The 12,076-nt window shown below is 33.7% G+C and overlaps 1 protein-coding gene across 2 annotated transcripts; it reads left to right on the top strand.

Annotated features, from left to right (window-relative positions):
• The first annotated feature begins 10,013 nt into the window (after positions 1-10,013).
• On the top strand, positions 10,014-12,076 carry LOC108358843 (uncharacterized). Of its 2 annotated transcripts, none has more exons than XM_017610340.1 (4): positions 10,014-10,175; positions 10,234-10,438; positions 10,903-11,033; positions 11,122-12,076. In XM_017610340.1, the coding sequence occupies exons 1-4, from the start codon at positions 10,163-10,165 to the stop codon at positions 11,574-11,576; spliced, it is 804 nt and encodes a 267-aa protein (XP_017465829.1). In that variant the 5' UTR covers positions 10,014-10,162; the 3' UTR covers positions 11,577-12,076. The 2 variants fall into 2 exon arrangements, with proteins under 2 accessions (XP_017465829.1, XP_017465831.1); XM_017610342.1 differs by having other exon boundaries at positions 10,015-10,175; positions 11,136-11,666.

Below are 12,076 nucleotides of genomic sequence, written 5' to 3' on the forward strand. Positions count from 1 at the left end.
CGGCATTAAAATTCCAACTTAATTTTTTTGGACCACTCTAATCTACACATGTACGTACGTATAAAATATTCTTAATTAGTAAATAAGTTACTGATTCTATATATACACATTCATATATAAGTATATATATAAATAGATATAAATATATATATATTTACATACATATATATATATATACTGCGTACACAAGTATGGAATTTGTTGTAGAGAAGTATTAATAAACAAAAAATAATAACAATAGGAAGTATGCTTCAACCTCCAGACCCCTTCCCTTCCTCCCATCTCCCCCCCTCGCTCAAAAAAAAAAACAACCAAAATAAGACAATTTTTGTATTTACCATATGAGACAAGGAATAACCATTAAAACGACATGCTCCGCACGTAGCTGGTAATGAAATGTTAATTATGCGAAAAAAAAACAAAAAAAGTGTATTCATCATATAAATTGAATCGTAAATTGAAACAAAATGCAGAAAAATGAGCACTTCTTTTTTTTGTAATTTTATCACAAGCAGATGACATTACCCAATAAACATAGCTTTGAAAACAACTTGAGGTTAGGATACTTTCAAATATTTGGATAGTATACCATCCCACATATAGTCTAATATAACGGGTGATTTTTTAAGAGCTTGATAACTTTTTTTTTTAAAAAAACGCATAAAATTTGCAAAATCTCATCGGTTCTTTATTTGAAACGTTAGATTGGTCCATGACATTTACTTTTTGAAGATAATTTCATTTAAATGTTGACCGCGGCTGCGTCTTAGGTGGTCCATTCGGAAAGTCCAATTTTGGGCAACTTTTTCGAGCATTTCGGCCGGAATAGCCCGAATTTCTTCGGAAATGTTGTCTTCCAAAGCTGGAATAGTTGCTGGCTTATTTCTGTAGACTTTAGACTTGACGTAGCCCCACAAAAAATAGTCTAAAGGCGTCAAATCGCATGATCTTGGTGGCCAACTTACCGGTCCATTTCTTGAGATGAATTGTTCTCCGAAGTTTTCCCTCAAAATGGCCATAGAATCGCGAGCTGTGTGGCATGTAGCGCCATCTTGTTGAAACCACATGTCAACCAAGTTCAGTTCTTCCATTTTTGGCAACAAAAAGTTTGTTAGCATCGAACGATAGCGATCGCCATTCACCGTAACGTTGCGTCCAACAGCATNCGAACCGAACACTGATTTTGGTAATAAAATTCAATGATTTGCAAGCGTTGCTCGTTAGTAAGTCTATTCATGATGAAATGTCAAAGCATACTGAGCATCTTTCTCTTTGACACCATGTCTGAAATCCCACGTGATCTGTCAAATACTAATGCATGAAAATCCTAACCTCAAAAAAATCACCCGTTAGATCTATCAAACTATCGATACAAGGGACCGAACATAACAGTTATTGGAGGAAATGTTTTACAACTAAGGGCCGTTTTCTCATCTAACCTTTAGATTACCGGCCACTTTATCGTCTCGATATACGAGTTTTTGTTTTCTCATCTGCGCATTAATTTCTCGAATCGATAAATTGTTGCTCACCCGATGCAACCTTTAAAAATTTTTACCCAACTTTAAATTTTGATTTGGTTTTGGTTCAAGAGTCAGATATATTAGATATTTCAACCAAGGTTTTGGTTTTTGTTGCTCTTGCTCTATATTTGCTTATGTTGCAAATAAGATGGTAAGATAAGAAAACGAAAACACTTTAAAGTGAGGAACAATTTATCCGCCCTGTTAGTAAAGGCAACTTCACTACTTACATTAGAAAACGGCCCTCAGTGATACATACCAATCGATTTCTTTTTTCACCGATACTCAAATTTAAAAATAAATTTTTATTTGCAATTTATATGCAAAATTAAAAAAATAACAATTATTTTTGATTTTTAAATTATAAATACAAAATAACAATTATTTTTTATTTTTATATTATATGTCTTAGATAACAGGTATTGAAGAATTTTATCAGTAAAAGTCATCAATAAAAATCAGTCAGTGAATTTTACTTTTAAAAGTCATCAATATAAGTCAGTCATCGACTTTTATTTTTTATATCATTCGTATAAAAGTCATTAACATATTTTGCTATTAAGAAGGTGTTGGGGAAACAAAAGTTTACTACGACTTATACAAATGACTTTTATATGTATGATTTAAAAAATAAAGATCAGTGAAGGATTTTTAGTTATGACTTTTATAATTAAAAGTCTTCGATAACTGTTATCTGAGACATATAATTTAAAAATCAAAAATAACTGTTATTTGCAATTATTTAGATAAAAAACAAAAATATATGTTATTTTGGATTTATATTATAAAAGTCAGAAATAACGGTTATTTAACGAGTAATTAAATAAAAGTAAAAAAAATAATTGTTAAAGAGCGATTTTTTTTTAAGTTGTAACTGTTACTGTCCCTGATCGATACCATGCGCATGCGTTTAGAATGATACGTAAGTTGGCAAATCGGCGAATTTCTAGTCTTCTTAGAAGCAGAGATACTGGCTTTAACAAAGGTCGAATCCCACTGGCGAATCCTAATGACAGCAAAATTTTTTACAACAGTTTCTTTGCTTTCCTGAAAAGTACCCATTTTCACATTTGATAGCTTGACATGGTAGCGACGATATCATCAAAATGATAGAAAGCTCACTCGAGTACACACTACTTCGTTGGCGCTATGGACTTTTCCAAAGCTCATAATTATAGTAAACAATTAGATTTTGGATTGAATTATTTTCGAGCATTCACGATTTCACCCGAAATTTGGTTTTTTGATCGAAGATTAGCGATCATTAATAATTTCTATTATAGATTGAATGGAACACTCTTCGAATTCAATATGCTATATTTATAAGGNTTATGGGAAGATGTATGAAAATTCAACTTGCTATAATTTCATATGCTTAACAGTATCACAACAGTATGTTTACAGTATCTCCCCATAACTTTTCATATGAAAAAATTTATTATATGCATCCCACTCCATATCATTGAATTCCTCATTAGAACATGTAGTCCCTCTATTTTAGCGTATCAACAGTTCATATGGCTTCATACCATGTAAATGCGCCATAACCCGACGGGCTTCTTCTCGTCCAATATTTGGCGAAAATAGAATAAAATCAAGTATTAATTTCATTGAATTCTTTGGGCTCGTTTGGACTTAGTCAAGAATAACCTGAATAAAAAGTAGGCTAACTTTTGACTTAAGCCCAAAAAATGGCTAAACTAAGTTAAGTTGAGTTGGAGAAATCAGCTCTATGCATTTTATTGAAATCTAAAAAAAAAATAACAGAGTATGGACCGACATTTTGGATCCGCCATTTTGAATTTCGAAAAACTGACTTCAGATTCCTAATTAGCAACCCCAGAAACCCCCCANCTTTTGACTTAAGCCCAAAAAATGGCTAAACTAAGTTAAGTTGAGTTGGAGAAATCAGCTCTATGCATTTTATTGAAATCTAAAAAAAAAATAACAGAGTATGGACCGACATTTTGGATCCGCCATTTTGAATTTCGAAAAACTGACTTCAGATTCCTAATTAGCAACCCCAGAAACCCCCCAGTAACGAGTTCTAACCCATGACAATGTGTAAATCGTTCAGTATCAACGTTTTAATTTTACTAGTATCTTTTCGAGAGCATATTTTCGGGAACTAGACCCATTCCAATTGTCCAAGACAGGTGTGTAATTAAGGGAAAGTTCCCCAATAATACCAGAGTAATTATGTGTAAAAACCACATTTCTAGCTGCATTTTAACATGTCAAGAAAATAAAAAAATTGAGAACATCAGCGTTTTTATAAAAAACCGACCAGCGCGACCTCTAAGAAAACTTTTTTTTTCAAAATAAAAAAACACGTGTCACTTTTATCACAAATAACAATATTCTGATGTAGCGTTTATGAATTTCCAAAAAGAGTGTTATTATGAACCACTCTAGTGACCAGTCACTTTCAATGTTGTGTGTTCAGAAACGTTCAATATTGTGTGTCCAGACAGCTATAAAAGCTTTGCTTTGCAAAGTTCCTATAAAGTCGAGACATCAACCTCGTTTGTTTGATATGCACTACGTACGCTACAGCGGAAATGGAGGACACGCCATTTCTTTAAATGAAATTAATTGGTGCTCGTTTGTATGTACATACATATGTATATGAATGTGTGTGAACCAATCTATTAATATCGTTGAATTATTTTAATATCTATTGCAAAATTTTATACAGACAAGATAAAAAGTAGAAAATAAATACTACAAAAAAGGCGTGAGTACTAGGTACTCATGAAATTTGATGTGTAAACGTATGCGAACGGCAAAGCATAAACGTACGTTTACATATAAACATAATCTCAATCAAAGCTCGTTAGCTGTCAAATTGGTTGTGCTTGTTATTCACACAACCCGAGGAAAAGTTAAACTTCTTCTCTGTACTACCGTGGTCACTTCTTTCTGCTACACATATTATGTTATATATTTAAGGCTCATTCCATCTCAAATCACCCAGGCCGGGGGAAAGTGAATTTAAGTTTGCGATAAAACTCACAGGGATTGTTCTTTGAACAATTTATGGAGACACGTATTTTTTCTTTTTGCTCAAAAATGCTTTTTGAGTACGAACGCTTATTTTTTCCTCTCTTAAAGCAACTTTTGATGAAATCGTTTATAACTGCCGCAAAAAAGCAAGCTTTTTAACGTTTTTTTTTTTAAATTGCAGATATTGATCTACTGAATCTAATGAATAATTACCTATTGTTTATAAACAAAAATTTTTTTTTTCAAATTGATTTTTTTTTCAAATTGCCACATCTTTTTTTCTCTCAAACTTTTTTGTCTCTTAGGGAATAGTATAAACTATTTTCAGTACGAGTAGCAATATGCTAAAATTCGTCGTTTTCGATTTATGATTTTTTTTCTGAAAATGCACTTATATGATGCTAGCAGATTTTCGTGCCAGTTGAGAGCACAAAAAATGTTGCCCATTATGATAAAGTTTCCTTGCTGGAAATGTTTTGAGGTTGCCCGATCAGAGCAAGAAGTTTTTCCCAATTCGACTATAATTTTGGTCCAATTGGGGCCCAATTAGCGATTTGCCCAATCTACCGAAGATTTCCCCAACCAGTGCTCGCAATTTGCTCAAAGTGAACATGCATACGCAATTAAAACTTTTTTGTCGATAAAATCACACATACGCACATCAAAATTACCTACGAAAAAACAAATTTTTTAATTTTTTTCTTGAAAAATATGCCACATACAAATTTTTTTATTAAAAAAAATTAGTTTTTGAAAATATGCCATTTCAAAAAAAATTTAAAAAAATCACAATGGTAGCTCTGAGTATTGCCCATTATTTAAGTATAATGTTATGGGGTGCACTCTACAATAATTTGAGTTATGCATTTTTTTTACACCCAAGTTGAGTAAAATGAGTACATTACCAATTAAAAAAATTTTTAAACTTTTTTAGAATTTTTTTTAATATGCAGTTTTCTAGCCCATTAAATTTGAGTATAAAAAAGTGCAAGTGTTAACCGATTGCAAAACTGCCGTTATTTTTTATTAATTTTTTTCCTTTGAGCAAATTGTGAGCACTGGTTGGGGAAATCTTGATAGATTGGGCAAATCGCTAATTGGGCCCCAATTGGGCCAAAATTAGAGTGGAATTGGGAAAAACTTTTTGCTCTGATCGGGCAACCTCAAAACATTTCCAGCAAGGAAACTTTATCATAATGGGCAACACATTTTGTGCTCTCAACTGGCACGAAAATCTGCTAGCATCATATAAGTGCATTTTCAGAAAAAAAATCATAAATCGAAAACGACGAATTTTAGCATATTGCTACTCGTACTGAAAATAGTTTATACTATTCCCTAAGAGACAAAAAAGTTTGAGAGAAAAAAAGATGTGGCAATTTGAAAAAAAAATCAATTTGAAAAAAAAAATTTTTGTTTATAAACAATAGGTAATTATTCATTAGATTCAGTAGATCAATATCTGCAATTTAAAAAAAAAAACGTTAAAAAGCTTGCTTTTTTGCGGCAGTTATAAACGATTTCATCAAAAGTTGCTTTAAGAGAGGAAAAAATAAGCGTTCGTACTCAAAAAGAAAAAAATTCATTATTCGAAAAATTCGCATTTCTGAGCAAAAAGAAAAAATACATGTCTCCTTAAATTGTTTAAAGAACAATCCCTGTGAGTATTATCGCAAACTTAAATTCACTTTCCCCTGGCCTGGGTGATTTGAGATGGAATGATCCACATACATGTCAATACATTAGACTGATTAAAAAAAAACGATTTTTCGAAATTCGTGTGCAATGCATCAAAATCCTTGACAGCATCAAGAAAAAATATGATGCTGAAAATTTGATAGAAATCGGTGGTCGTTTAGGGGTTGCTCAACGCGATTTTCAATTTTTACCAAGTCGTGCACCTGAAATACATCTTCGTCAAAAATATCGTTTCTTTACCACAAATATTGAGCTAAATGTCTGAAATTTCGCACACACCATGAAATCGACTAATGTAAAATTTTGCTAAAAAATTGTTCACGTTAATAAATGATTAATGGCTAACTGGCGAAAATTACTTAGTCGATAACTAATGATCCCAATAACTCTTTGAGCTGAAAATTGAGAAGAACCTATAGCACACCTTCAGAAAGTATAATACAACAACAAAAACATCCGCACTCATAATTTGTTAGAGTTGAACAACTTTTTTAACTTTTGGGGCTATGTGGGTGGGTTAAGATCTGTCCAATTAACGTTTAATAACGGCTAACACTGTCACATGAAACCCGGAAGGGAATAACACAAAGCAACCCGGATGGGACGATCACATTGAAATGAATAAAATAAAATAAAAAAAGAACAACAGTTAGTTCAAAAAAGCGTTCAAAAGAAATTTTTTCTACGTGCTGCTTTTTGTAGAAGATGTGGCTGGTCGGAAAGGAAAGTGGATCTATTCCAAGGAGTAAACTACCCCCCAAAAGTCAAGTCCTCGCTTTGTTTGTATTTTACCGTAACATCATAAAGCAACACATTAAAGAGAGTGCGGCTAACACTGCCCATGAAATTATTCTTGTAAGTATATTCCAAATTGGGCATCGCTACCACACCAAAAAATTGCTAAATAAAAAATATTCTCAAACTTTGGAAGAATTGGTGTTTGGTGAAGAAAAATAGGCCCAGAAAGACGGTGACCGAAGAAAAAAAAGGATGCATTTGAAGAAGATTTGAAAACTCTCTTTCAGGTAATACATTCTTTATTTTTAACAGCTAGCGAGAACAGGAAAAAGTTCAAAGATGTTAGAAAAAGTACAGTTATGAAGATTATTCCCATAATAATTTTTGCTACAAGTATCTGCAGTTGCTTATACATAATTATCATTAGGGGTATTCTCTGAGTCTTGCAAAGCCCTTGCACGGTGCACGGATTGCACGGTTTGCAAAGCTGTCCCATACGAAAACCGGTTTTAACCGTGCAATCCGTGCAATCTGTGCACCATGCAAGGGCTTTGCAAGACTCAGAGAATACCCCTATTATTTGCCCATTCTCTGACATTCCGTTGGAATTGGTAATTGCTGTTACCATTCCACTTTTTCTTTCAAATTAAAAATGGTTTATGTATGTTTTGAAACCTTCATTGTATAACTTTTTATGGGTTATAGCGATTATTGCAAAAAAAAATTATATAACCGATATAAAGTCGATACATTAACGTTTATTTCGATTACATAACATAAAGCATTATACCACTTTTCGAGCTGGATTAAAATAAATTCCACCATGCGTAAGAATCTAAGCAAAAGGTGGAACAGATTTTAACCCAACTAACCCCAGAAGGTAAATAAGTTGTTTAACTCTAACAAATTATGAGTGCGGATGTTCTTGTTGTTGTATTATACTTTCTGAAGGTGTGCTATAGCTTCTTCTCAATATTCAGCTCAAAAAGTTATTGGGATCATTAGTTATCGACTAACTAATTTTCGCTAGTTAGCCATTAATTATTTATTAACATGAACAATTTTTTTAGCAAAATTTTACATTAGTCGATTTCATGGTCTTTAACAATGGCATATGCGAAATTTCAGACATTTAGCTCAATATTTGCGGTAATGGACGAAATTTTTGACGAAGATGTATTTCAGGTGCACGACTTGGTAAAAATTTAAAATCGCGTTGAGCAACCCCTAAACGATGACCGATTTCTCTCAAATGTTCAGCATCATGTTTTTTCTTGATGCTTTCAAAGATTTTGATGCATCGCACACAAATTTCGAAAAATCGTTTTTTTTTTAATCAGTCTAATATACATTTTAAAGGTGGATTCACCGTTCGTTTCCGGACACTTTTAACCAGTAATGTTACGCGTTCCTTTCCCACTTTGTCTCACTGAGAGCTCGACAAAAATGTGCTGAACACTCTTTGCTCGAATTAAATTAATTTTGATTTTCTGTCCGAACGACTTGAAGTTTCGGGTCGCCGCATTCTCCTTTATATGCGTTTGCCGCGAATTGCGTGTGTTATTTGCCCTCAAAATCGTATGCAGGCAACAATATCATTAGCTGTTTGCTTCAGAACAAAATAAAATGTGCCGAACCGGTGAACCGTACTTCAGCACCCTCTCCGGCAAAAATGTTTTGCGAGCATATAAAAGATTGTCCGGACCCGAATGGTGAACCCGCCTTAAATTTTGTGAAAACTGACAGTTTTTAGAATTCAGTAGCGGCGAACACATAGGGGGGTTAAGGGGTTAAACCTTACCCCAACCGGTCGTAAAACTTTATTTCACGTACAAGGAAATTGCGAATGATTATTTATTATCTATAAGGGAACGTACTCATACTACGTGACCCACTTATTTCAAGTTAGAGGAGATTCCTTATTGTTGTCATTTTAATTTTCTTATTCAGTAAAAACCATACTCTATTATACATATTAGCTAGTCTTTGCTCTTTGTGGAACTGTATTGATGTTGCAAACAACTTCTTACTGATGTACTTGAAATGCGCGAGCACCCTGCAGAATTGTTTAGTTGCATTTTTTAACAGTAAAATCAAACAGCGTAATTCACCAAAAAAATATATTTGACTTCATTTTCTCAACTTTACATAATGTGGAAAACCTAAGAAATATAATAAAATACGATATATTAAAACAGCCTCCATAATCGTCTACAGGAGACGCCCCTGATCTACACAAATCAGTTTGATTGCAGATTTGTTTTTTTTTTATTTTGTTTATACTTAACTTTTTGATGTGTCAAAATTACATGTGAAAACAACATGTGTTGCTGGAAAATCTCACGGCTGTGAACAGAGTATCACAGCGCACGGCATGCGCGCGAGTGACGAAAGCGCCACAGTAGCATGCTGAAATGACTCGCTTATATATACACGAGATTTGGAAGTTTTTATCCAGACGTCCAATCGGCATGATGTATCATTGTAAAGTAGAGCTGTAAAAGTAACGAAATTTCGGATACCCGTATGTATTCGTTACTAATCCAATCAACACCCGTATCTTTCGTATCGTTACTTTACTCGTTAATTTTGATACAAGCACTTGTACCTCACAAGAATCATCGCAGCAAATCTTGCAGCGGAAGGAAATGTTCGTTCTTCCATATGCATACATGTACATACATACATATATACATACAGGCTGCGTTTCCTTATACATTCCGGATAATCCCATTTCACAGAGGAATAAACATGATTCGTTTGAAATATACGTCAACATATCAGGAACGTTCTAAACAATAAATAAACAAAAAAGTTTATTCCAAACGTTCAGAATGAATAAAGAAATGCAGCCACAATCAAGCACTTGTACCTCACAGGAATAATGCATCATGTACATACGTACATATACAGGCAACACACTTTAGTATCGATACGAAAAACAGTTTCGTTACCGCACAATATGTTGTGTTGTATTGATTCTCGTTGATGGTACATATACATAAAATGCGAGTAACGAGACGAATCTCGCAACGTAAAACGGCGTTTCCACTACAAGCGAATCACGTGTTTCGCTCTCTCAACTACGAACGGCGAATCAACGTGTTTACACGACACATTCGTGTTTCACTTGGCATCTCTGTTTCTTGTTCTTGTTCCTTTCATTTATTTATTGTTTACTGCTGTGAATTTCAACGATGGAGAAAAAATGTAAGATTTTACTTTATACAATTGAAAATTGTGTGGATTTATTGATTTAATCTTCCAGTAAATAGAAAAGGTGCCAGTAATTGGGAAGAGGTCAGCGAAAGGGCGCTTATAGAGGTATGGAGCGAAAGGATTGTAGAATTGCGTGGTTGTCGGAAAAATAGCCACATACTCTTGGAAATGGCGCAAGATTTGGAAAGACAAGGATATGTGTACTCAGTGGTGGAGCTTAAGAACAAGATGCATAACTTGACGACACGGTACCGGTAAATATTTATGATTTGTGTTGTGGTTCTAAATATCTTTTTTTTGGATTAAGGAACTACAAAGTAGCTCAGGGAAATGTTTAGTTATTTGCCCACTGTTTTTGGGTTAGTGTGCGGAAAGAGAGGCGGCGTCTTCCTTTATATCCATCCCACTAGAAAGAGCACAATTCAAACTAAAAATTAGCGTTTTCTAAAATTAGCATTTTGACACCGGAAATATAAACTCGGCTAAAAGATTTTTCTGTGCAGAACACCTTTTCATGTTAGCGGAGGGGCCGGAAGCCCCTCTTCTATTGTCAAAGCTACACAATATTTATTTGTCATCTATTGAACATATACATATAACTCCGGCTAGGCAATCCACAATATTTTTGCGTAGAACTTATCACGAATCCACGGATGATTATAAAAATCAAATCGCAAATTGATATTAAATTTTTTATTGTATTTTTTATCTTCCACAGAAAGGAGAAACAAAAGGTAGGACCAACAGGCGGTTCACCCTCGACCTGGAATCTTTTTCAAGAAATGCAATCCTTATTGGCTCCATATAAAAGTTATCACACAGAAGGTCTGTTGGTCGACAGTGTAAATAGTATGTATATAGATAATTTATTCATAAATATTTACCGGTACCGTGCATACATAATTTATTAAATTTATTTACATATTTATTTTTTAAGACATAAACTCCCAGTCGTTGTGTTCAATCCCGGGTTCACCATTGCCTTCACCATCAGCGTATTCTGCTTCACCGCTGCCATCGCCATCAATTGCTGCAACTTCGCCGCTGCCATCACCATCCATTCCTATAACTTCTCCGCTGCCATCACCATCCATACCTGTAATTTCGCCGGTGCCATCACCACCCATAACTATAGCTTCGCCGCTGCCATCGCCAAATATGTCGGAAGATTCACCGGCACCATCGACTTCCGCTAGAGCTAGAAGAAAAGAGGAATTAGCTAATTTATTCAAAAGGGTGGAGAGGAATATTGAAACAATTCAAAAAGATATAAAATCTACGTCGGAAAAGTTTGTTTCTATTGAAGAGGAGAAAAAAGAAATTTTAAAATCGTATGTGAAGAATGAAGCTGAGGTGCAAAAGGCACTAATAGAGTTTCTGAAAAGGCCATAAGTTTCAGAAAATGGAATGAAAACAGTACATTGAAGAGTACAGTCAGAGTTAAAAGTTAGTACATATGTATACACCTTATTCTATTATAATATTCAAAGTGTTTTTGATGAAAAAAGTTTTTCAATCATTTTTTGTTAAAATTTTCAAGATTTCAGAATTTTTAAAAACTTTTGAGGTATGCAATAAGAAAGTGCAGGTTCCAAGTGCCTGAAAATTTCCGTTCATTTTAAATAATTTTTGTGTAAACCGTATAGCGTATTTCCTTCCATACAAAAATACATATTGCATGTACGCTCTCTCCATTATATCTGCGTACACCCTTGTTTTTTTAAACATTCACAATGTTTTGCAAGCTATAATTTTTTTGTTATTTTTTTACAAAAATATGGTTCATGCCTCAAACAAAACCATATAACTCAAAGCTACAAAGTGCATACAAAATTAAGAAATATTTAATGAATTTTCATCGAAATTTTAAACTTTTTACTCAGCTTTTTTAA

Source organism: Rhagoletis zephyria, unplaced genomic scaffold, assembly GCF_001687245.7.
Source record: "Rhagoletis zephyria isolate East Lansing unplaced genomic scaffold, Rhagoletis_zephyria_1.1 Rzeph_scaffold_00303, whole genome shotgun sequence".
Classification (NCBI taxonomy): Eukaryota; Metazoa; Arthropoda; class Insecta; order Diptera; family Tephritidae; genus Rhagoletis; species Rhagoletis zephyria.

Excerpts from the sequence above, each read along its gene's own strand:
- LOC108358843 (XM_017610340.1), top strand. Across the intron at positions 10,439-10,902 it reads AACTTGACGACACGGTACCG|AAAGGAGAAACAAAAGGTAG; the intron begins GTAAATATTTAT and ends TATCTTCCACAG. Across the intron at positions 11,034-11,121 it reads GTTGGTCGACAGTGTAAATA|ACATAAACTCCCAGTCGTTG; the intron begins GTATGTATATAG and ends TTATTTTTTAAG.